The 26,883-nt window shown below is 38.7% G+C and overlaps 1 protein-coding gene across 1 annotated transcript; it reads left to right on the forward strand.

Moving 5' to 3' along the window:
- The first annotated feature begins 2,302 nt into the window (after positions 1-2,302).
- SPPL2A (signal peptide peptidase like 2A) lies at positions 2,303-26,636 on the forward strand. The gene is given in 17 exon segments (XM_035899557.1): positions 2,303-2,333; positions 3,369-3,568; positions 4,568-4,750; positions 5,577-5,666; positions 9,018-9,151; positions 11,225-11,376; positions 13,543-13,639; positions 14,436-14,537; positions 15,225-15,306; positions 15,612-15,686; positions 16,393-16,449; positions 16,607-16,632; positions 16,634-16,655; positions 17,085-17,184; positions 18,047-18,124; positions 18,448-18,608; positions 25,895-26,636. Coding segments are annotated over 17 exon segments (1,665 nt in total). The 3' UTR covers positions 25,970-26,636.
- The last annotated feature ends 247 nt before the right edge of the window (positions 26,637-26,883 follow it).

A 26,883-nucleotide genomic window follows, 5' to 3' on the forward strand; every position in this document is an offset into this window, starting at 1 on the left:
CGCCTCGGGGGCAGTTTGCCTCTGAAGTGTCCGGGGGTGGCTTCGGGCCTCCCGGGCCTGCCTCGGGAGAGGCCCCTCGGGTCCCCTGCCCTCTCCCCTGTGCCCGGGAGCGCCGCAGAGAAACGCTGGTGTTGTTTCTAGGGGTATTTAAATTAGGGTGCTGGGGAAGCTCGTGGTGTGTGTCTGTGCCCTGGCTTGTTCACCTTAAGTGCCATTTTGGTTCCTGTATGGGACGTCTTTGCAGCTCCTCTCCGCACACCCATGTATATTGCCATGGAAATCTGGCAGATTGCTTTCTGCCTGATGGAGTAGTGAAATGGGGAAGCTGGAAACCTCTGTAATCTGCATAAACAATATGAAGGGCATATCTGCATGAAATGCTGCTCCACTTTGTTTTGTTGTTGGGGGGTTTTGTTTGTTTGTTTTTAACGTAATTTTTACCTTGTTTTGGTAAGGCAGGATGCACAGTGCTTGCCTGTGTCGGAAGTCACCACTGGATATGCTCAGCAGTAGGCGCATGGCACAGTTTGCTAGTGCCTTGAGAGTGCATTTGGGTGAAGTAGCTGGTGTCTCTCTCTGTGAAGTGCTCCCTTGCTGTTTGTGAGTCCCACATAGCTGTCGTCAGCTGTGTTGAGGTTTTCTGAAGAGTGGCTTCACTCCTTAACCCAATTGTTTGCTGCTGCTGACAAGGGAAGGGGCTTTTGCCTTCCTGTAAGACTCCAGGCCCTGAGTCCTGCCTCCTCCTTTGCTCGACAAACACAGCGCTGGTCACCAGGTCATAGCAGTGGTGACCAGGTCATTCAGCCTCAAGAACAGTATCCTGAGACTAACAGTGCAGGGACCTAGCACTTGGGAAGGTAGTGGGCGTCTGGGGAAGGACCACTGCTGCTCTGTGACCGTGGGCACCGGAGGGTGGGAAGGAGGGACAGTTTGTGTGTGTAACAGCCGCTGGCAGAGCTATGAAATGATACTTGTTCTGTTCGTGGCTAGTTTTTTCCTACTTTTTTACATTTCTGTGAGGTTTATGTTGTTACTTGCTATGTACAAAATACTTTCTCCCCATTCTGCACCTGTGATGGATGTTGTAAAGATTAGGTTTGATTTGGTCTCTTGTGTTAACTGGTTCATATAACATCCAGTACGCTACATGGTGGGGTTACTGGTGCACTCCAAAGCTCGAGAGTCAGCCCAAGCTTGTATCCCTGCAGTGACAGGGACATGCTAGGAAAAATAAGGATTACGAGACAATACGAGACATCATCTTCTCTATCAAAGATAAGGAATTGTACAGAAAAGTTTAAAGGTTGTAAAGGAAGGAAATATGATGAGGGAACCACGTGTCAAAAATAGGAAGACATCTGTTTGAAGGTGAGGGGTCTTGGGGAATTGTCAGAACCTGAATTGGAAGGAAATAGTGATGGCCCTTTAGGGAAGGGTAGCTGTTGCACCTCTACTCTGTGTGGGAACATTTTTGTGTTGGAGCAAGTGAGCCTATGGAAGGAGGTTAAGCTTTTCAGCAGCAGATTTGTGGACACAGTTTTCTGCTTAAGTAATAGGATTGAAATGTGCTCAGTAAGAAATTTTTACTTTGCACGTATGCTGAGAGTAAGATCTGTTTTGTACTATTCAGTGGCACAGCTGACTGTGAGGCCATGTACCCAAACTAGTAACCCTTGTCTGTTGTGAAAGGAGGAATCCAAAGCAATTAGAAAATAATAAAAGTTCAGCTGGATGCAACAGGATTTCAGTGGGGACGTTGCAGGTGAGGTGTAGCATGTAGTTCCTCTTCATTTTTTAACTTCTAAATGCTGTCTTCAGAGCTCCGCCATGAATACGCGAGGGTAAATGCCAGGCCCTGGTCCTCCCCCGCCCCCCCCGCCACCTCGTGAGCAAGAATTGTGTTCCCTGATTCAACCCCAGAGAAGGGAAGCCTGCCAAACAAAACATGCATATCAAACAAGCAAGTAATCACTCCTCCTAGGTAGGCTTTTGCTTGTGTAGCATTAACACTTGATTTCCAGGAACTCAAAAAACACGTATTATTCCACTCGGTGAAGCAGAAAGAGCTTTTATAGATGGAAACATCTGGGGTTTGCACCTGTTGGAAGTCTTTATTGCTTTTAATTTGCCATTAGCTTATACTTTTAGGTAAGTGCACTTAGGAGGGAAGCTTGGTAATTTTTGTGCTGGTCATAAATCATGGAACAACTTATTTAGCTGACAGCTGACAAACTGTTATATGTTAAACAGTTAATGTGCTCGGGCCCTTTGACACAGTTCTCTCAGCAGATATTCATGCGCTATGGCCAATGTAAAGGATTCCTCTGAAGAAGGTTTTTTGCTATTCAAACCAGGCAGACCTAAACGTCTGAAACAATATCATCACATGTTTTTCTCTTCTCTCTAGTTCCCACTTGTTGCAGAATACTGATACGCTAGCCTGAGGAGAACTCTATAGCTCTGTTCATGACTAGCATTGTACATCTGACAAATATTTGGGCTTTGCCCCCTTATCCATGCCTACTTCTAGCTTAATATCTCAGTGTTCTTTCAGACAAACCTGGAATTTACAACAGGATTTAATTTTTATTTTTTTTTTAAATCTGTTGATGCTTCCTGATATTGAGGTCAGTTTCTCTCTCAAGAAAAACAGCCAAAATAAGGTCATCTCCCAGTTTTTTTTACGGTGAGACTTATTTGAGATACAAATGATGCTTATTTGTTTTTACTACTTCACAGCTGTAGCTGTGATCACATCTGATCCTTAGTCTGTTCATTTATCCACTTAGATACCTGACCTTTATTAGGATGTTAATGCCTGGGGAGAAGTACATATCCCTAAAATTACCAGATGTTTTAAAATTCATATGTATTAGTAAATAATGGAAATCATATTACGTGAGGGACTCTCTGAGAGTAATCTTAAGAAACACCAGTATTTCTTTAACTACACAAATTCTTCTTAACTGTAAACACAGAGATGAACCAGTGCACTTTATTTGATAAAAAATGTTCTGGACGTTGCCATATGATACCTTTATTAGTAGGGGAAATTCTAGAGTCCGCAAAGAGAGAAAGACTTTAATCCACTTTACTGTTTTAATTGCTTTCTGTGTAAAATTTTACACTTTTTGGAAAGTATAGGATACAGAATCTGAAATAATTTGCTTGTGTTTCTTGATAGTACTCTACTTGGTGACATGAACTGTGCACATAACACATGCATTGTATTGGAAATGATGATAAATAGTTTTATACAATGACTTGATTTTTACTATTTTTCCATCCTGCTTTCAAGCTTCCCATCTCTCCTGAAATGAATCATTATATAAAATAATTAATTGAATGAATTCCTTTTCTCCAAACAGCTCTTCCTAACAGCTTTTTGGAAGAATATCCATATACTGATAGGCTGAACTTTAATTCAGAACACCCTGGTTTATTGCAGGTAACTGCAGATGAGGGGATCCTGCACGCTTCTGGAAATGGCGTGCCTCCAGTGACAAAGGATTACTGCATAATTTACAATTCTAATTGGATATCCCTTCCAAAGAGCCTGGACAATGCTGTAAGTAGCTTATAATCATACTCCCTAAGAAAACTAGAATGCAATATGAATTTGGATCAGCTATAACTGGTCTTCAAAATTTTGAGTCAAATAGGTGCTACACTGAATATTTTTTGGGTTTTGTGGTGTCCCCCTCCAAAAAAAGTTTATAGTGAACACTTCTGTACTTTAAAAGTCAGCTCATACGGTTTATAAGTGATACTATCTCTGTGCTTCAAACTGGTTTAAAATATGTGTATATATTCAACTGATACTGTTAATTTTTTTCTTCAGGTGTTAATCAGTATGTCCAAGTTTTGGGTTTGGGAAAACAGGAAATACTTTGTGTTTGGAAGTGATCAAGGCGCTCTTCTCTCCCTTCCCTCCTGTGTCATTCATTAGCAGGTTAACTCAACATAAACCAGAGTAAAAATCATTTGTCTGCCCCAAACATCTTTGCTGTGCTACTTTGGCCACTGGGATGTCTTGATTAACTAAAGAAAACTGACAATAATTTAAAAATAATCGTCACTATGGAATTGAACTTTGAAATGAGGATAGAAATCTTTCTTTAAATTCTGTTGTAATAAGTAATATCAGGCTCAGCAGCTGTTTTTGAACAAGTATTATGCTTGAGAACCCTGGTTATGTTGTATCTGTCAGTGCTCTTTTGGCTTGTGAAGTGTGGAAGTACCAGAGAGTGTACACTGGACTCCCCAGAACTACAAGGAGCAATTTTTCTATATAACCATTTTCTTATGTTTAAATTACAGCAGCAACTGCTGTGAAATTGCGTTTAGAAACAGCCAGACATTTCAGCTGTATGCTGCTCTAAATGTCCCTCAGTATTGTAGGCTGCAGAAACTGCTGCTCTGATTTTATATTCTTGAATTAATGATTCCTTTCTGTTAGGCTTCTTTCTAGCAAACCTCAAATTAGGGAGCATAGTGATGTCTTCTAGATTAGGTTGCAAATTTTCTACTTGCATCGTGTTCCTTTTTTTCTTTCTTCTCTCTGCAGACTTTCAGGACTCTGGAAAACCTGACTTCTACGGTACTCTGCAATTCTTCTGAAGTTCCTTCTGGCTTAATGAAGGACAAAGCAGTTGTAGTGATGAGAGGAAACTGCACTTTTTTGGAAAAAGCGAGAATTGCGCAAAGTTCAGGTGCTAAAATGCTGTTGATTGCCAGTAAACCTAGGCTGGTAAGTTACAGCATATCGTTTTCTTCTGTAGTGAAATAGTGTCTTGTTCATTTGGTCCAATGCAGTGTTGTGCAGGTTAGCCAAGAAGAAACCCCAAAAGCAGAGGACCCTGGCGATGTGTGGGATTCCAGCAGGAGTTATTGACCTTCCCCGCAGAACGCTGTGCTGGCGCGACTGCTGTTCCCGAGACTGAAGGGTCATTCTGAGTTAGCTCTGTGCAACACTGTGTTATATCATCTAAAAGTATCTATAGCTGAAGTGTATTTTTAATCTGTTCCTTGTGTCTTTAATCATGTTTCTGAATGCTTGTCTTTATCAGTCCCTAATTTTAGTGTACTCTGAACTCGTCGTAATCTCAGGTGATACTTTTAGACATGCGTGACAAAAATAAGCTAGGAAAATGTAATCAGAAATTAGGAATAAAAAAAGGCGGTTTGAGATACCTTTACAGATACTGTGTTGTTTTTTTGTTTACTGTTACAGCTGCAACATGTATGAACAAATACTTGAATTTTATGAATTTGTGTGATTATCATGAAAAGTTAGTCTTGTTTTAAAAGCATAGAGAATAAGAACAGAGTTTTGGTTATCCCTTGTAATACTATAAAAGCATGAGAACTTTATGAATCCAGATGTGTTGGTAGTATCACGTGTTTTGATTTAAGTACATCTGTCTTCATTAACCTTTTGCAAAAGGTGATTAATGACCTTTTTTTTTTTTTCTCCCTACAAATACACTGAAATTTAAAGGATAGTCTGCTTTTAGGGATCTAACCTGCTTTGCAGTTAGGCTCAACATACTTATCACTGACACTTTTTCTTTTAGTCTCCTCTTTCAGATAACAAGACAGATTTTGAAGATGTGACTCTTCCAGTTGCTCTTATACGATACAATGATATAGTAGATATGCAGTTGGTAAGTAATATAACTTCAACATGTTACGTTTTTTGAACAAATAAATAAAAATAAACAAATTAAATAAATAAAATCATTTCAGGTCAGATGTGGATGTCTACCTGATTTGAATGTGCGTAGATACTGCTTTCAGTTTCACAGAAGAGAATGGATATGAAGTTGTGGAAGTGCTAGTCTTCCTAATTCAGGTTAATTTGAGAGAATGATTAATTAGAACACTGAGAATGGGAAACATAATACCTAGCTGGAGGGAGGGTAATCTTAGAAGTCTTCCTGCTAAACAAGATAAGCAGCCTTGCAGTAGACTTGCATACAATTGCACATGCCTGACATATGTCAAGAGCTACAGCCTGAGAGGGCTGTTCCTTTAGTGCAGAAGCTAGCACAGTTGAGCTTGTCTCTACTGGCACGGTGTCTTTCAGGCAAGCAGTACCTTATCAGGCTGGATCTTGAGGAAGGTGTGGAGTTTTTTTGTCTTTGCCAGATGATGAGCTCTCTTTATACAGCATGACAGCATCTGTTACAGAGCAGTTAGGCAGTATAGATTGAGTTTCTGCTGATGAGTTAATGGTGAGATGCCAGGCATGTATCATTAAAATGTGGCAGTTGTGGTATTTCCTACACTTTATAAGCAGAGGAGTTTGTTTTGGGAGTATTTGGAGTTTGTTTTCCTTGACATGTAATATTAGGATACAAAATATTGCAGAAGGTTTTAAAGAAAACAGTATCTTTTCCTCGGTGTGGCTTTTCCTGTTATTTTGTTGTTGTGTTGGTTTTTATTTAGTGTGAAATGGCTTTGCTAGGCAGGAGTTGCACTGCACGTATTTTGCTGTGAATAGCAGAGGCTAGCACTAACCTCTGTAGTCTTAGCTGCTTGGATTGAATTTGCAAGCTTGCTTCACCATTTCTGCTCTTAACCTTCAGAGCTGCCATGGGAGGTTGTCTTAGGTAAGTATGCAAACTGAAACCGTGCCTAGATGTATAGGACTTTGGTTGTTTTCTGTCTGTTCCCATTAAAGATTGGTTCTTGCTGAGCATTGACATGACTGAAGGTTTGTGATGACTGTCCTCAGTCTGCCATCGTCTTGATGAATACCGTGTTTTGGTTCAGGTTGTCCTGTCTTGACATTTGTTTTTTCAAGTAAGACAAGTGTTGTTTGCTTAGTGGAGTGGTTTTACGATATGCCCTACTAACGTTAAAGGGAACTAGGGCAAGGTTAGATCCCTAATTTGTTCTGAATCTTCTCTGCACCACTTTATTACCTAGTGCTGTTTGGGGTAGTATCATATAGAATCACTTCTGTATGGCTATAGCAATTCACCGAAGTAACTTTGCTAGTAGATTAGTGTACCAGATGATGTCTCACACTGCTGTTAAATCAAATACTTTGGTTTTGTCTTACAATGAGACCGCCTTTGTGTAAGTAGCGAGGAACACAGCCTGGTCTACAAGTGATCCTTCCCTAGTTCTGATGGAGTTTTTGCCAAAGCCTTCTGTCACGTCACTGGCAGCTGTTGTTTTGCATGGTACATGCTGCTTAGAAGCTGGCAGCCATTGCACTCTTCCTACTACAGTTGTATTTCTGTTTTAACTCTTTTTCAAGGCTTCCAACTTTCTCCTTTTATTTAGAAGAGGGACAGCACCAGTCTGAGGGTAGCTAGTTTGTATAAGCATTCTTTCTACTTCTTCCATCTCTGTCAGCTTTCACCATTTGAGTTGGGTATACTATGAGTCTTGATAGCAACAGCAGTGTGTTACAAACCTTCTACTAAGCAGACAGATATCTTGTGGAGTTGTTACCTGATGCGATGTATTTGATTCTAGTGCTCCCTGTAGTGGAGGTTGAGACTTTGCAAGTTTTTAGTGAAGAGCAGAACAATAGGAACAAAAGGAAACAAATCACTCTAGATTCTAACATGAATTGTACTTTATAAGATTTCTGAAACATAAAGGAAAAACTGGATTAAGACATGTTGGAATTTATTACTGAAAATGTATAAACCCTTAGGTTTCTTGGGGTTTTGGTGCTTTTTTGTGTCTGTCTGTTTTGGTTTGTTTGGGATTTTTTTTTTTTCTTCTTTTACACACAGGATGCTGCAATTTGAATAGGGTTTTTTGCCCTTATCTAATGTTATGTTCCACTTCATACAACTGCAATGTTTCACTAGAATTTAATTTTCTTTCTTGTTTTCTGAACTTCCATGACTTCAGGCAAGGGAATGATTCTGACTTCTTTAGCCTGCAGTAAGGTTAATATCTGTAATTAGATAATTCAGATGCTGAAATGAATCGTCCTTCTTCACACATGGCCAGTATATTTCACTATGCTACTCAGCTTCCCAGTCAGTCTCTCCACTGCCAGTTTGATCTGCCTGTAGCCAAACCTGCCTGGCGTGTTCATCTCCTCTCCTGCTTTTATCCCACATGCAGGCTGTTAACGAATCTGTCTTTCTGCTGCATCTCTGCAGGATTGCTTTAGATGCCTTGACTTTGACTACAACAGCAAACCTCTCTTCCCCACCACCTTCCATTCCTGTCAAATTATCATCCTTTGTTTCTTAAATCTCACCTTTCAGCCAAATGGAAACATCTTGGGTTTGCTTTCAAGATTTTTGTACAGTTCTGTATCACTTATGTCGCCATGTTCCCTCCTATCTTATTCGGTGTCCTTCAGCTGATTGGTTTTTTTACTTTGGTCTTAATTTTTTTAAGTAGCGTGAAATTGTTTTCTTTTCTTTTGAATCCATCTTAAATCATTTTCATGTAAAGTTTTTATTACGTAACTTTCGAGTTTTCACTGTGTCCTGTCTGAAGCATTGTGCCCTTATCTGAACTGTGAGTTCTGTAGTTTCAAGAGCAAAAGTAGACCTCTGCTGATATCTCAGTGGACCTGTGAGCCTGTACTTCATGTTCATTGACTGAAGTACCAATGGGGTACCAAACCCCATTGACTCGGATACGCTTTCCTGCAGAGCAGAAGTCTCTGATAGTACTTGGTATATGTGGGGGATGAAAAGCTTTTGGGCTAGAGGCACAACTTCTCAGAAGTGTTGTAAGAATGCAAAGAAGTACCATTTTGCCTGTGGCATCTATGTTTCCACAGCAGTAGTAATAGGATTGTTTTCAAACCTGATCATCCTGAAAGGTAGCCATGGAAAGCTTTGCTTCTTTACAATGGCCAAGGCAAATACATGGGATGTCTTGTGCAGTAAGTTGAAAACTTGCTCTCAGCATTGTGTAGGTTAAGAGCAGGAAATCACGATGTGCATCTTGTTGGAAAATAAGCAATATAATTTCTTTGGGTTCCTTATGGACTGACATGTATTTTTTTTTTTTTTTTTTTTTTTTAGATGCTTGGAAATGAAGTTAATGTGACTCTGTATTCGCCACCTTTGCCAGAGTTTGACTGCAGTATGGTTGTCATCTTCCTAATTGCTGTGTTTACAGTGGCACTAGGAGGCTACTGGAGCGGAGTAGCAGAACTGTAAGTTTGTTAAATGGAACTGCTTAAGTTACTTAAACTACAAATTTGTGAAAACCGTGACTTACGATCAGTGAGAAATTATGTTCGCTTAGGTTGGTAGTTAAAAAATTAGAAGATCTAGGTGCAATTAGCTGCTTTGCCATGAAATGCTTGAGCACTGCAACCTTGGAAAAAATCACTGTAGGCCTTTGAGGAACCTTGAGTAGTAGATTGTAAAAGTCCCTGAGTGCAGTTCTTGGGAGGAGGAATGAGTTATTTTGACAAATTACCAAATACTCTATAACTAGCATCGTAATACTCCAATACCCATGATAGAAAGGAGGTATTTTAGTGATACCTTTAAAATCCAGTGATCCAAGAGGTATATATGTAGCTGTTTGTAGTTGGCAGGGACCTGTACAACTGCTTCGTCCCAGCTGGCAGTGCAGCACCCTCTGCGTGCAATTTGGTTGTGTCTGGGTGGCTCCAGACAGTTAAAAGTCCAACCAGGCTTATCTGCTTTAGGTTTGTGTGTTATCTTGTAGAGCAACAGAGCCAGGGGCAATAGCAGCTCTAGGACTAGGCAGGGGCAAGGAGGCAGCAGCAGTTCCTGTGCAGTGAAGGGCAGGGAGCGGAAGCGTAGAATGTGGCAAAAACAGGGAAACGAGGGCAGTAGGGGTTTCTGCACTGTGCTTGAGGGGTGCGCAGCTTTGTTTAGTGAAGTGAAGCACACTCGATGTTTTTAGTCTGGGGTTGAAACTGGATATAGCTGGCCTTTCAAAGCATGGTAGTATTCTGCAGTATTTCTTAGATGTCTGCATATGTTGAATGGACCACTGTGCAGTTACTATCTAGGGCTGCCCGTTCTCAGTGGTGTTCTGCTTTGTTCCCCAGAACCACAGGGAACGGATTGTATGTGATAACAACAGCTTCCTCTTTCCCACTAGTTATGCAAATCTAGTGATTTTAAAGAGATTAAAGAAGTAGAAGGGGGTGTGTGGTTTTTTTCAAGGTTGGATCTGATTAAGCTGCTTTTCTTACCCTGCAGTGCTATAGGGTGTGGCTGCACTGAATGCTAAAATAACAAAATGTGATGCTGTCTCCCATTACTGAAAAATACCTAGATGCAATTATATTAAACTTCTTAAAGTGCACTTTCATAAATTTAGGGTGAGCTTTTTTTTAAAAGGCTGCTTATTCAAAGCATGTCCTCTGAGAAGGTGATTCATCTAACAAAGTGTCTTACTCCTGTGGGTTTTTCTCTTTTGAAGGTAGCTGTTTCAGTGCTGAATTCAGCATTTTGTAGGTAGGTCCTGGGATTCATCAGGAACATGCTATCTGATGGGCAAGGTGTACTAGCGTCTGTACTGTAGGGCTATCTGCTCAAAGAACAAACGCAACAATTTAAGTCTCCTTATTTTGCATGGTGAGGTATAAATATGGTGTATGTATGCACAGAAATCTTACTCCCAGTGAAAATCCTCAATTATACCCCCTCTCTTTCATTTACTCTGTAATTATGAGGTGTAAGGGTAAAAGAGCTAGTACTTAACTAGCTTCATTCTGCTAACATGAATGGCTTTTGCAGACACTTAATGTCTATAGTTGATGTTTTAAAACAGTGTGTAATACCCATGATTTTGATTTACCATAGACATATTTATCAGATTGACTACACTTAGCCCAAGAAATATTGTAGTCGGAGGTGATGTGCTAACAGAATTGAGTGTGTGCATCCTGGAAAGGAGTTTTGATAGTGGACTGCTTCTCCTCACATGGATCAGGATTTTGGCTGGGGGTACTCCTTAAAGCTGGCAATCACCACATGATTCAAAGGAGGGCAGTTAAGAATCTCTTCCTTGTGAGACTTCTAACCTTCCTAGGTTAGAAATGTACATCTCCATTAAAAAATAGAGCGAAACTCAAATGATAAGCATACCACTTTTCTGTCATTTTCAAGTCTAATAATGGTATGAAGGATGAGCCTGAAATGCTGTCAGCCTAAATGCTTTATAAGCAACAATCCTGGTCCAGGTAAAACGTTTTCATAATTTGTCATCTGAGGTAAATGTGTTTGTTGTTTTCTTAAAACAGTGAGAATTTGAAAGCGATAGCAAGTCCCGGGGAGAGAGAAACAAGACGGAAGAAGGAAGAAAATGTTACTTTCACCCCTGTAACAGTTATCTTGTTTGTTGTCATCTGTTGCGTCATGCTAGTCTTACTTTATTTCTTCTACAAATGGTTAGGTAAGAAACAATGGATAATCTCATTTGACTTATTTTTCTTCATGGTTTTATTAGGTGTCTTAAGTCTGAAAAGCTAGATTTCTAAACTGAAATTAATGTAAATTTTTTAACTGTTCTCTCTGTGTACAAGTTCAGGGTTGAAAAGATATAGTTGCTACTTAAAAAAGAGAGACGCTTTCTTCTACTCTTACAAAAGCTGCCTTGATGGTGCTTATTCTGAGTGAAGTAATGTGGAGGAGAGGTAACTAGGGACTAGTAAAGAAAGTGTATGATGTATGTCAATGCTCTTGGTTTAGAGTGAAGGTTTTTGTTAGGTATTGCTACGTTGACATTCAGTTTGTGGTTGCAGTGCCCTAATTAAATTATCAGGTGAAATGGTATTACCCTAATGGAGTAAGCTCAGGCATACTAGCAATAAGCTAAATTCTTGAATCATGCAATTCCAGTAAAATGTAGTTTCCAAGTTGTTGGTTGATTTTATTTTTTTTTCTTTTTCTACCCTCAAATCATGCAACCAGAAAATGTAGTTTTAAATTACACTTTTTAGTATGAACAATGTAACTTTTATTTTGAAAGCTTCCTAAATTCACCGTTTCCTAGGATTTGTTACCAGTTAAGCTCCTGCTTCTGCAAAAGAAACTTCACTATCCTGACTTCTGATTTTGTTTAGCTTTTGTTATATTGACTATGGGCAGTGCTAACTTTACTAAACTTGTTCCATTAAAAGACTGATGAACCTTTTAATGTGATCAAAACGTTTAGGTTAGAAATGTCACCTGTTTACTCTGAGATGTTTCAGGTGAGATTTAGGACCTAAAAGTGAAGAAAGGGGCTTCTTAAAGGAAAAGGGGAGAAGAGTAACAAATTAATCAGGAGGAGGAAGAAATGTGAATGGTTCAAAGAAAATCTGTAGTAGTTTTTTGCTAAGAAGCCTTAGTTTTGTGCACTTCGGAGCAGACATACATGAAATTTCTTGGAGATAAAGAAGCTGTTACTATGGTATGGCATGCTGTCCCAGGGAAAAAGAAAATCTCTTTAATTAAAAACAAGCAACCAAAAGCCCCCCACTTTGATATGTCACTACTATAGTGTGTGAATGTAAGTCCTAGTATCATTACTTGGAGTTAAGATCAATTCTATAACTGAAGTACTAGGGAGGGAGTGTTTCCAGCACAAAGCCAGTTGCCAAGCTGAGCTCTATGATGGATTTCTCTGTATCTCTTTTTTTTTTTTTGTAAGTATTCAGGCATTACTAATTCTGTGTTGTTGCCTCAAAATTTGAGATTCCTTAACAGCTGATTTCTTAATGACTTCAGAGGAACCTGTTGTGCAAAACTTGTTTTGCCTCTTAAGGGCTTAACAGAAGATCATAATGGCGCACGATCTTGGTTACAACTATTACAACTATAAAATCCGCCTTTCTTGCCTGTTTTTTCAGTAATCTCCTTGTAGGTATCAGAATTGCTTTCTAGACAGACCTTCACTACCAAAAAAAAAACAAAAAAACAACCAAACCCCAACTAGCAAACAACTGGTTTGACTGTTTGTCCACGTTTCAGGGTGCTTACCATAAGTTAGAATACACAATGTACTATATGTTGTTAGAACATGGAATATAGGGTTTTTTCCTAACCAGGTGATTCCTACCTACATAGAAATCTTTGTAAGGGATGGGGTGTTTAGTATCTTAAAATGCAACCTAAATCATCAGTCAGATCTTGGAGATGCTGAAATTTTCTTGCATAATTAGACGAAGTGGTTAAAAGGAAAATTTGAAGTGAGTATTATTATCAGAAATTGAGAAAGCTGGTAGTTGTAAAATAGCACTTTGGTTTTAGCCATAACCAAATAAAAGTATGTGAAAGCAGTAACAGATTACATATTTCTTAAAGAAAAGGGAGGAAAAATAAAAAAATTTAAAAAAAGAAGGTTTTAGACTAAAAAAATTCAAAACTCAGGTCTTTGCTTGATGAGAACTCTTGTCATGGCAGAGACACTCAGAATTCAGCACTCTGTAATCAGCGGGCTAGGGTCTCCAATGACTGTATTGAGCAGTGCTATAAGGTAACAGTTTATATCAAATGTGTATTATTGTGTTTGATGCCTGTTTACTATTTTTTTCTATTGTATTTTGTCACTGATTCCCATCTTCCATTCTTTATTTAGTGTATGTTATAATATCAGTCTTCTGCTTGGCATCTGCAATGAGTCTATACAACTGTCTTGCGGCATTAATAGCAGAAATACCATTTGGGCAGTGCAGGTATTGTATGCCTTTGAACTATTATAAATGCAAGGTTTCTTTTTGGTAGTTTCTGGTTGCTACTCAAGGTAGCATGAAAATATGAGGACAGTTTGACAAATTGTTTCCTGTATTGTTTAGTGTGCAGGTTTATTACAAGAAAAATTTACAAGCTCCTTTAATAGATACTAAAGGTATCCGTAGCATAATCAACAGCTTAAATAGTGTTGTGGGGGATTTGCTGCATTACCTTCATTTGAAAGCATTGCTGTAATCAAAGTTGAAAGGCTCTGCTTGGCTTTCCGAGCTCAGTTCTACAAAATTCTGAGTGCCTGTAGGGTGTGCTCGCTTTAACTCTGTAAGGGGGTATCCTGCACATACTTGGGTTTTTTGGCAATGGGAATGCTAGTTTCCAATTCTTAGTGGCCTGTTTTGAGGAAGGACTATGTAGACAACAGAGGGTTTTGGGGTTTTTTTGCCTCATCTTAATCTGTACTGTGTCCGTGACAGACCAAGTTTTAATTTTTTCTTGCGACGATGATGCATTGCTCACGTCCTTTTTTTTAGAAGTTAGTCATTACAGTCCTAACTAGCCCTAACCTAGTGGGTTATCAGTATGCAGATAGCCCCTTCTTGCTACTCCAAAGGGCTGGTACTGCAGTTGCAAGAATAATGCCACCCAAGTCTGGACAGCATAAATGGGCAAACAAGAAGCTCTAGGATGAGAACACCTGGTTAGCTTAAGGACCTGTGATAGCACAGGCATGTGTTTTGGCTGTTGCAGGCTTTCTTGTTTGATTGGATTGTTTTCTTTTAGGATTGCATGTTGCAACAAAAACATTGAAGTGAGGCTTATTTTTCTTGCTATATTCTGCATAGCAGCAGCTGTCGTCTGGGCAGTGTTTCGAAATGAAGATAGGTAAGTGATGCATTCTGACTTAAAAGTGTAATATGAGTAATTGTCATTAATGAACTTCCCATCATGTAACTAATCCTGGAGCATGGCATCCTCCTGAACTCCAATGATGATTTCAAAGAAAGTCACAAAAGTATTTATGCAGCTTACACAAGTATGGGAATAATAGAGAACAAAGCTATACAAACAAACTGCGTAGTAATTTGGAGTTACAAAAAATTATGAAGTTGAGGAAGAACTAGCTTGATTGCTAATGATTGCCACAGATAAAAAAGTGCAAAAATAGCATAGGGACCATAGGACCTATGCATCCTATGATCCAGTGGAAGCACAGGACCACAAAGACTGTAGTAAAATCCTAAGTAGCATCTTGAACCAAATGTTAAGCAGGGCTTCCAATCAAGTAAGCAATCATACAAGTTAACACCGAGGCTCTATTATGGCCTCTCTTCAACTCATTTTCTCTGTAGTACGCTGATAAAGGCCAGTTACCTGTTTATGAAGTCGTGTAAATTGACCATCTTGAAACTCGTATTTTTGTGGGGTTTGTAGCAATACTTCCTAAAACCTAATTTCCTACTTTCCAATCCATTTTGTGATCTTGCTATTTCCAGCAAAATCTAAATCATTATTGCACTTAGACTGCAGTAGTAGTTTGAACAATGTGTAAAAATGCATTCTTATTTTCAGGTGGGCTTGGATTTTGCAAGATATTTTGGGAGTTGCTTTCTGCCTGAACTTCATTAAAACACTGAAAATGCCCAACTTCAAGGTACTGTAAGTTGCTTGCCTGAAGAAAGTATTCTAATGGCATGAATCTGTAAATTTAGTGTCAGGAAGTAGGTTTTCAACACTCAAGAAATACATATTAATAAAAAATCTTAACCATTTTTAATAATTAAGAGAAATTATTCCTGTTCTAAATGTTACACCAGAATAAACACGTGGGGGGGTGGAGGGGTGTTTCTTATTTTATGTTTTGTTTTGTTTTTAACATGATGGTACAGTCATGGCACTAGAATCTAACTATGCAGTCCTTGAAAACCTATGGTAATATTTTCTTCTCTCTTTTGCCAGTCCTGTGTGATACTTCTAGGCCTTCTCCTTCTATACGATGTATTTTTTGTATTCATAACACCATTTATCACAAAGGTATGTCTGTGAATTTATCTTTAAAATAAACCCAAAAATGTTGTCTGGTCATTGGGGCAGTATTTTTGTCAAACAGATTAGTGTTTTGAGTATTCTCAATGCAGAAATGCTGACTTCCTTTTTCTTTTTCTCTATTTAAGACAGCAGTGGCCTAAATTTTCATCTTGTACGGCCACAGAGCATAATGGGTGGGTGTCATGAGTTTTGTTAAATGACTGAGTTTTCAGTAATCACATGGCCAAAAGTAGGCTGTCCCCAATTGTGTGACAGCGTGATAATGAGAAATGACTGTCCTCTGGTTTTCTTCCTTCTTTTGCTTTCAACACCCATATATTGGAACACGCTCTAGTACTTTCTGTGGTGCTCATTTGCAATGTAGTAGGAACTGTATGCAAGCATACCTTCTTTTATTTCGAAGCAGACAGCTAATGGCAGAAAGTGATGCGTTTTTATCTAAACTTCCAGCTGCATCTTGTGGATTTGTTGTTTGTTGGGGGGTTTTTTAACAGTTATTTTAGGCTGGACTACACGTTTTTACTACAAAGCCATACTGCATGATATTGCACAATCCTAGTGCATTCCTTTTGATATTTGGGATTTTTCCAATCCTGAATTGTAAGATGAAGTACAAGCAGTTTTTGTAAACGTGGTATGAATGTTTTGGTATATTAAACCACTAACTTTTGAAAAATAACCTTGATTTCAGAATGGGGCAAGTATAATGGTTGAAGTTGCAGCTGGTCCTTTTGGAAACAGTGAAAAGGTATGAACAGTTGTTTTAATATGTGCAACATACAAATACTGACATTTTGTAGCTAATTCATAGTGTGCTTTTCGGCATAACTTTCTCACAAAATATAGCCAGCTTCTGCTATTTTCTTTTAAGTATTAAATACCTGTTGACTTGGGTTTGATCCTAGAATGATGGAAACTTGGTGGAAGTCCCTGAAAACAGCTCCCCATGAGAAAGTAAGGATTGTATTTCAGATACTGGATTTTTAAATGATTCCCTCTGAAAAGACTATTCTTTTGGGGAAAACCTGACTGTCCAAATTTCTCTTCAGGGCCTGGATATCATTGATCAGTACTCTATAGTTAGGTTAATAATCCAGACTTGTTATTATATGGTTAAATGTTGTTTTAACTTTTTTTGTGTGTGTGCATATTATTTGTAAATCTGAAATTCCAGCTTATTTGTTGCCTTAAGCTTTATCCACTCTCTATGTTGGTTTCTGTTTTCTACTTTAGGTTCTACCTATTTTGAAGTTCTTCATTAACAATTAATTAATTGCATTAAAACTGTTTATTAATTTAAGCAAACAACAACAACAAAAAAATCCAAACCACCAGGATGCTTTAGATTAGATTTATGTGGGCTTCTGAAATACTGTTTTACAGTTACCTGTGGTTATTAGAGTGCCTAGACTTGAATACTCTGCAGCGACACTGTGTGACATGCCATTTTCATTGTTGGGTTTTGGAGACATTATTGTCCCAGGTGAGCAAATGTTTTTGGCAATTGTAACTTATGATTAAATATTTTGGTTTTGATTCTCAACTAAACTATATTAGAATATATCCTACAAAGTAGTTACTGAATCAAATGCAGCAGTTTGCCTTGATCTGTCAGTGCAGAATACAACACAAGCCACAATATAAGAAAGCTCAGTACGTTACAGAACACTTTAGTGAAGGGTTTTTGCTTTTCTATTGCACTGCATTCTGTAAATACAAGTCCTACAGATAAATCCAGTTGTCAGTATTAATTAAATCTCATTGAAATCTCACAGAAAGTAAGTATTCTGTGACTTCGTAGTATTTTTGTATCCTAGACTACTGAATTAGAGGTGAGGTAATGGAAAATGTATTATCTTTCTCAGAAGAGCTGAATTTTGCCATAGCTGGAGTCTTGAGCAAATTACTGAAGTCAGGCACAAACCACTATCTTGTGAACAGCGTGCTCTCCCTTCTCCTGTGATTGTACTAAGGCAAAATTGCTGATTGTTAAGAGCAAGCATTAAAATCCTATTGAAGAAAAGTATTAAAACTAGGTAGTTACTCTTCTGTATTACTGCCTTCAAAATTGGAAATACCATAATTTAATTAGCTGGCTTAAAAACCCAAAACCTTTTAATAGCAAGCTCACTTGGTTCATATTTGCAATATGGTTTTGATTTTCAAGACTTACTGTAGGATTTCTTAAACTGGTTCTTGGCTTTCCAGAAATAAATGGGAAGAAGATAACATACAGTAATGGGAAGTCTTACTACAAATTCTTTTTATGCTACTTTGATTTGGAGGATAGGGGAGAAGAAAATTCATGGCTAAATATTTCATTAATATTTTTTTTTTCTGTCAAGGGCTTCTGGTTGCCTATTGTCGAAGATTTGATGTTCAAACAAGTTCATCTTCTGTATACTACATTTCCTGTACAATAGGTAAATCATGTGATAATTCAGCAATGTTAATCTTCATGCTAGCTTTTTATAAATGGCAGAACTAGATTGATTTCTTCAGGTAAATGTTCAATGTTGTCAAGAATCCCTTTGTAATTTTTTTTAATGTGTCTGCCTGCATTTAAGGTGAGCGTTCTTTATACTTTGAGAAAGCTTGCAAATACAGAGCAACCTATTGTCCCTCTTTTCTTCAATTATATTAACAAGGAAGATACTACTTGAAAAAATTCCATCTTACTAAATGACTAACTTAATTTAAAAATTTGCCTGTTCTTGATCGTGTATGTATAAATATCTTTTTATAGCTTATGCCATTGGTATGGTGCTGACTTTTGTGGTTTTGGCACTAATGAAGATGGGACAACCTGCCCTACTCTATCTTGTACCATGTACGCTCATTACTAGCTCGCTTGTTGCTTGGAGGCGCAAAGAGATGAAGAAGTTTTGGAAAGGAAGCAGTTACCAGGTAGGCTGGATGCCTTGAGTATCTTATTGTTGTTAATTCCTTTGTTGGTAATATATCACTCACAATCCAATTTTTGCTAGCCTTAATGTTGGTTATCTTCAGGAATGAATAAGGAAAAATAGTCTAGTAGTTGACATTGCAGAACAAAGCTTAAGGAAGATGAAATAGCTGGTTCAATACTCATGGGGAAAAAGTAATTTGTTCTGTTTTATTTTCTTTGAAATGTTTTTTCATGTCTTAACGTTCCTCAACTATCATCTTGATGTGGTATAACATGAGTCACTGAACTAAGCACGTAGATTCCAACCTGCTCTAGTCCTGTATTAAGAGACAGTTCAAAAAAGTTGGTGATCAACTAGAATTTTAGAAACTTTCACGCATCACTGGTGACCTGCATCATCAGGATTATATGGAGCAACAAAATGGCTGGATGGCTGTATAACTGTTTTCTACCCCAGCACACGTTGTGTATGCACTGCCTTGGGTATTCTGCATTTCCCCTTTGGTTATCTCTAACACCACCCAGGAATTGCAGTCCTTAAAATCCTGCCAGCTGTCTGCCTCTGCCTGTTGATATGTGCACGTTCCCCCTGATTTGACTTTCTGTGGTAACCTACTGTGCCAGTAGTCCTTGCAAGATGGCATGTATCATAAGACAGACCAGTCTCAAGACTACTCTACATTTTGTTTTGAGACCTAAAGTCCAATATTGTTTGAATTTGGCAACTATCTCCTGTATCTAGGCTGTGTTGAACTCAGCTCAGAGAATGGGTAGTCTGACACAGGGGCAGGTGGGTGATGTTGATGGTGGAAAGGAGCAGCTCCTGCTTTTTCGGCTTCTGGATTGCAAAGTGTCAGTGGAAGTCAAGGTGGTGGTAATTGTAAATGTGAAATTACAGGCACGCAGCTGCTATTGTATTATCAGCTAAATGCTACCTCTTGTTGATCTACACCTGCTTCAGCTGGAGGTTGGCTAGGTATGAAATTACTCAGGAGATCTTCAGCTGCAACTAGATACCCTGTCTTTTTGTTTACAAAAACAACTCTTCTCCATTCATAGGTCTAGTGAATAGAAATGTTTCCCTGTAGGTCAGAAGGAATTTGGCTTACCATGCATTTGTATATAAATTGGTGACTGTTTGCTATTCTAAAATAAACAGTGTTGCATATGTGAAGCCCAGTAACTCTGGGACTGCTGGGGGGAAAAGCTTTGCAATTTATTTTCCTCACTTGAGGTCTGAGTAAGATTGGCCTAAGTAAATCTGGCAAGTCTCTTCAGTGACAAAAATTTCTTGCACTTCTCATAGCAAAACTCATACTTGGAAGAATTATGTTGCCATAGTAGCTATTTCATGTCTTTTCTACTGGTTTCTTGAAGGATTAAAACTCTGAACTTCAGCTTGTTTTGAGGTCAGATGACTTCATTTCTGGCACAATTTAAACTTTGATTTCCACCCCCACTCCACCACCCCTGAGTTAGACTTTGTGACTGAACATACTAACTCCTATTTTTCTATAACTTTCTGAAAAACTTTTTCTATATTTTTTTTTCCAGAGGGTTTTATTCCAGTGGCACTCTCAGAATGCTGCAATGTTAATGTTTCTCATATGTTGTCCTCCTCACATAAAGCTGCATTTTGAACTGTCCTTACTGAACTTAAAAACAAGGGGGGGAAAAAAATCGCCCCCAAAAAACCCCTACCACATAACCCCAGGGTTGAAATCTCCAGCTTTCAGTGCTCATTCTGAGGAGGAAAGATACAGAAAGGTGACAGAAGACTACTTTTTGCTACAACAATGGTAATTTGGACTGTAGCAGAGCTGCCCCATTAACAAGGGTGACGAGACTTCTGTAGAGGTTTGCTTTGTCCTTATGGGAGCAGAGAAACCTTGCAGACTTGTTAGAGCAAAGTGTCCTAAGAATAGGGATACCAGAGGATGTACAGTGTATCAGATGCCTAAACTTCATGAGTGTTGCTGCTTGTTTATAGTCCATTAGTTAGCTTTTTTGAGTTCTGGGTTTTTCTGATTTTTGTTGTCTGATTTTAATAATGGAATGAATTTTATTTAGGTATCGGACTCCTCCAGGACGCCTTTGCTACAAGGTGTGATTATGGCCTTCTTTTAATGCAACTTTATGAATCATCTTATGGTTTCTTTTTTTCTTTTCCCCTCTGCTTCCTCTTTTAATTCTTTTTTGCATCTATCTTCTTTTTAATTTTTCTTTTTAATTCAGTAGAAGAGGGTAGAAGTAAAGACAAGCTATAAATCTGTTTTTTATGCTTAGGTGTTTCTTTTGTTTTCTTTCTTTAAAGGAATAGAGGAAGTCTTCATATTAAGTACCAATGGAGCCATGATTCCTAAGCCTGAAAGCAGGCTTTGTATGCTTCTCTATTTTGTATTTCCCAAATCTCTACAAGTGTCTTAAAACGTTTAGAACTAGTGTTAGTTCCTCTACTGTTACCAGTATGGAAATACTTTACCTAATTTTTCTGTGCCACTGCATTGACATGAAAACCTGCTTAGAGCTAAATGACAGTCTTCTTGTCCTCTGCTATAATGTTCAGCCTTGTAATTTGCCTTTAGTAACTCTATCATCTTATTACTCCACACTATACTTTATCCTGTATTGTCTGCAAGGCTTGCAGTGGGGTAGGGAGCAAGGATTTGGACCAGCTTTTGCGGCCTTGCTGCTGCATAGCTTCTAGGCTGCAGCGAGAAGGTTTAACCTTGATAGGCTATAGCTCATGGCTGCTAACACTGATGTTATTTTATTTTAGCTGTCTGCTGTCTCAAGCACAGCATGGAGAGAGCAATGCAACCTTTCAAATTTCAACTTCTTGCAGAATTTAAGCATTTAAATAGAATCTTGAATTATGGTCATCAGTCTGGAGTTATACATGTATTTACAAAGCATAGTTTGTCTGCCCTGTACGCTGAAGACAATGCAAAATGGTGAACTCTGCCTGACTGAAATTCTGAACTAGAAAGTACTTTTCTCATTAGCTTCTTCCTTCTAATAGAGTACTTTAACAATTTAAGTCTTGTTAAAAAGTGTTAATAATAAATTAGATACCAATCCAGGAAGAGGTTAGGAAGTGGGAGGGATTCAGTGCAAATAAAAATCAGATGGCCAGACTGTATTTTTATAACTTAAAATTCTTCCATCTTGCTGTGTGCACTCAAGTTCTTGGATAAGATTACTAAAATCGTTTTTTCAATTTCAACTTTATACATATGGGAAATACTTGACTCCCTAAGATAGCTCTGAGGTCCCATAATTCTTAGCTCAGAGCATTAACTGCATGAGGTTCAACAAGACCAAGTGCTGGGTCCTGCACTTTGGTCACAACAACCCTATGCAACGCTACAGGCTTGGGGAAGAGTGGCTGGAAAGCTGCCTGGTGGAAAAAGACCTGGGGGTACTGGTTGACAGCTGGCTGAATATGAGCCGGAACATGTCCAGAGGAGAGCCACAAAGCTGGTGAGGGGTCTGGAACACAAGTCATATGAGGAGTGGCTGAGGGAACTGGGGTTGTTTAGTCTGGAGAAGAGGAGGCTGAGGGGAGACCTTATCTACAACTACCTGAAAGGAGGCTGTAGTGAGGTGGGGATCGATCTCTTCTCCCTGGTAATGGACAATAGGACAAGGGGGAATGGTCTGAAGTTGCGCCAGGGCAGGTTTAGGTTAGACATTAGGAAAAATTTCTTCATAGAAAGGGTTGTCAGGTTCTGGAATGGGCTGCCCAGGGAGGTGGTAGAGTCCTCGACCCTGGAGGCATTTAAAAGAAGGGTAGATGAGGTGCTTAGGGACATGGTTTAGTGGTGGGATGGCAGGGTGATGTTAACGGTTGGACATGATGATCTTAAAGGTCTTTTCCAACCTAGACGATCCTATAATTCTATGATTTCTTTATCTGCATAATGATGCAGTCTTAAATTCTAGTTATACTGTGTGTGGCTTTTTTATGGAGTAGTCTTGAGTTGTAATGGGTTGCTGCACAGAAAAACATTTAAACTATTCACTGAAGCACAAGGATTTCTTGGGAGAGTAACATACCTACTTTCCTACCACCAAATGGGCAGTATTGCTGCTGTGAAGTGAATAATAAAGGTTTTTCTAGGTTTTCTGGATTGCTTATACTCCTTATGTATGCCTGCATGGTAAATTAATTTGACGCTTACTTCCCAGTTCTTGATTTAATTTAAAAATACTCTTAATTTTTGTATCAGTACAATCTGTGAAATCATTTTAGTATCATCATGAAAAATCTAGTGGACTAATACAACTTTGAAGTCTTCTAGATAGAGCAGTCTTGCAACTTTTAGAGTTTGTCAATTTGAAGTGTTCAGCAAGCTTTCTTCTCTCTCTTTGAAATAATAAATCAATAGATTGGTCATTGGCATGTAGCGCACCACGCACCTGCTGTTTAGTACTGCAATTTTAAATTGCGTTTTTAGATACTTGCAAATTCATCATAATTGTAAGTTATTAAGAATTACGTGAATGCAACATTAACAGAGTGAATCTTGCAATCAAGTGTGTCCACGGGTGCTATGTAGTCTTTTACAGGTAGAAGTTTGTCTTGCCATTTCCAGTTTGGTTCTGTGTGTGTGGTCTTTGTTTTTGTTTGGTTTATTTTATTTTGCTTTTTAATAGTTCACCATGTTAGGAGATGGGTTAAACATAAATGTATTTTAGTTACAAAGCTATCTTGACACCATCCCTTAAAAACTGTCAGGAATTCAGATGTGGGAGAAGAGCTTCTGAATCTCTTCTACTCCCCACAATGTACAGTCTGATTCCTTTGGCTCTTTTGAGGCTCAAAACAACACAACAACTTTGTCCAGGATTTTAGCATGGTGCCTCCATCTTGCTGCTGGTTGTCGTAAAGATTCCTGCAGCTTCTGCTGGGGTTTTGAGGATGGGGTTGTCCTGACAGAACCTACAGCTGAGATGTACTCATGGAAAAAGCTGCTTAATGCAGTCTTACGCTTAGAAAGGCAGCTCTTGTCCCTGACTTCAAGTTGTGGGCTGTCCCACAGAAGAATCTGTATGGTGGAGAGATTAGACATGGGGTGGGGTAGCTTTTTTGTCTTTTTAGCCTTGTAACATTTGTATCTATCAAAAAAACCCGGACACCCTTTATGCTCTACTAGCCATTTTGGTTTTAAAGTTAACTTAAAAATCTGATATATTAAGTGGAGACTTTAAATTTTAAATACAGGTGGTATCTAGCATAAGTACATTTTGTGCTACTTATCTTGTTGTAGGATTAAGAGAAGAATCTTTGGGATGCAGTGAAAGCAAATAGTGTTGAGACTCTTCCTTCTGGAAGCATCTTGTCAATTTAATAGGGAAATATTTTACAAAAACGTGTACCAAAACTACCTGCTCTATGCCAGCTGTTAGATGATCCCTCCCTAGGATGAAGGAAGGTACCTGGCATTACTCGATGTAACGTGGTACTCCGTGCATGGGGGTTTTGTTGTTGCTTTTTCCTGGAGCGAATACTTCAATCCTCATTCAAAATGACAATTTGACTTCTGTAATTGTAGGGAATGTCTTGCTTTGGGTCACTTTTTGATGTGGGTTTTTGGTCACAGTGCCGGGGTAGAGTTCCGGATATACTGAAGATGCAAGATTGTCATTAGCACGGGAGCTTGGTATTCACTGCTGGACTGAGCGCGTGCTATTGCTACAACTCAGCTCTTAGGTGTATTGGCAAGACTCGTGCCTGCCTTAATTCTTCTTGTCTTAATTCTTGTCACGTGAAGGGAGGGATGTGAAAGACCTTTTCTGGTTTTAGTCGGGTTGATACTGTGGCTGTTAGGCTTTCCTAAGCCTTACCCAAGTCCCAGTGACTTGTTTCTGCCTTGGAACTGTCATCTCAACTTAACTGCATGGCATGCTGGTACGTCTCGATTGGGAAACAGCTTGTTTAAGCAAACCTGCTTTTAGTAAGGTATGTTTATATACCTTGCAATGAAACAACTATGTTGGTGTAAAAGAGAGTATAGCACAGAGGTGGGTCATGGCTAGAGAAGAAGAGAGAAGTTAACGGAACTACCCTCTTTGCCCTATATATAGAATTATACCACACTGAAGTGCATATGACACAGTAGTGTTGGAGCCTGGCTTTGTCTTGCCAAGGATCCTCCAGCAGGTGCTGGTAAGACAAGAAAGCAATCGTGTCCTCATTGCAGGGAAATCTGCTCAGCTTAGAACTGGGCTGCCAGTGAGCAGCTGTTTTACAGAAAGGCAGAGAGCCTTGTTACTATGAGGCAGGGTATGCCACTATGGAAGAACATGTAGGGTTTTCTGCCTTTTGATGCTGAAAGCATTATGCCCTTGTCCTAATAATCCTGCCACATTGGGCATGTGAGCTCCCTGACACATTCTCTTTTTCAGCATTAGCTTTACTACCATATCTTCTGTCTCTGGTTCTCAGCTGTCAAAACTGTCCAATCCTTGGCCTCTTGTTAATTATGTTTAATTCTGAAGCCCTCAAACTGAGAGCAGTTTCGTATGCTAACAAACATGTATATTACCGTCTGTAACCTTGTCCTAGGGAGGAAACCAGACCCTTCATTGCCCTCTAGGAGTACAGCAGTGGGTAGGGAAACAGCTGCTTTTTAGTAATGTACAATGGTGTGTTGTGTTATCCAGGTGACCTAATCAGTTACATTAATTGGAAAGTATAATCAGTTTATATAATAATTTGGTGTAGAGTCTCTTCTGTTGTGGGACTTTACAATTCCATTTCCTTTATCCTTTTTAAAATAAAAGGAAAATTTACAAAGAAATGTTGCCACTACAGTTAGCTTTTACTAACTGTAATATAGCTAGCTTTACATGAAAAGAGAAAACTAGTTTTTTTTCTATTCAAACTATTGCTTGCTACCTGTAAATGTTAGGAAGGATCCTAGTGTCTATTTCCACTTCTCCAAACTGTGTTTTTGAAAAATTGTTTTTTTGTTCTCTGTATTTAGTAATTGAAAGACTTTTGACCTGTGAGTTTAATTTCTTGTAGAGGACTTGAATCCCTGTTTAGAGAATGCTTTTGTAGTGGAAAGCATTAGCTAAGAGAGCTTTGATTATTTGGCTTGACTACTTTTCTGATCTATAGAGGACTTCCTATCTGTATGCTGCTAAAATGCACTCTAACACATGTTTAATTATGTTTCTCTTAGCTAACAAATACTTTGGACCAATGGGGGGAAAAAGCAGTATTTCTTTGTAAAAACCCATCTTTGTGGCTTTTCTTTTTTCTTTTTACATTTAGATGATGGAACACCTGGATTATACAGGAAATGAAGAAAGCACAGCATCAGTCAGTGAACAGCCTGGAGGACAATAACATGTAGGATCCTGATTTAAAATAGTATTCAAATTTTCTACAAATGAATTACAGTAAACTTGGTGAAGTTTTTCAATAGAGTATTTCTACTCTGTGTAAAAGGGGTTTTTATGCCCACACCTATATTTTTATGGAAAATATTGTTAATAACATAAAAGTAATCAAATAGACTTGCATTTTTACAGTCAAACCATAGCTAGTAAAACCGTGCCTTATTTCAATTTAAATAAAAGGATATTTTCTATGCAGTTTGCCGAATGTGTTTCTATACAGTATATTTTTGTAAAAGTTTCTTGCCCATATCAGTTTGATGCATGAAAATTTTTCTTAATTTTGATTAAGACTAGTCAAGTTTCATTTAAAAAAAAAAAAAAAAGTACAGTACCCTTCATGGGATTCCTTTCCAGATTTTTGAATGCAAAGATTGGTAGCAATGTAACTATAGCAACTACAGAATGAAACCATAGTTCCATTACTCCAAGTCATTGAATAAACAGTACGTATGTTAGTCTGTGTACACTGCAAGCCATAAAATAGATAACAGGGCAAATTTAGCTTGGGGTTCTGAGCTTCCCCCCACCCCTCATATCACTGGTTTATGCCTTAATTGTGAAAATTGTTAATCTTTGATGCAAGTCTTTTGGATTATATACATCGCCAACTGTTTAAAAAAAAAAATATAAAAGGGGGGAGGTAGTTAACACAGCAGTCCTGGAAACGGAGGTGCAGCTCCTGGAATAGTTGACAAAGAAGATGGTGTGAAAGGCAAGAGGATTTTTGCTCAAGTGCTATTTTGGGGGGGTGGTGTGTGAGAAATGTTAACTCTGGCCTGGTTCTTCTCCTACCCACTGAGCCTAGGTCTGTATTTGTGGTCTTAAATTGGCTGTGGATCAGTTCAAAGGGATGGGGGAAGA

This window comes from Egretta garzetta, unplaced genomic scaffold (assembly GCF_000687185.1).
Source record: "Egretta garzetta isolate BGI_Z169 unplaced genomic scaffold, ASM68718v1 scaffold287, whole genome shotgun sequence".
Taxonomy (NCBI): domain Eukaryota; kingdom Metazoa; phylum Chordata; class Aves; order Pelecaniformes; family Ardeidae; genus Egretta; species Egretta garzetta.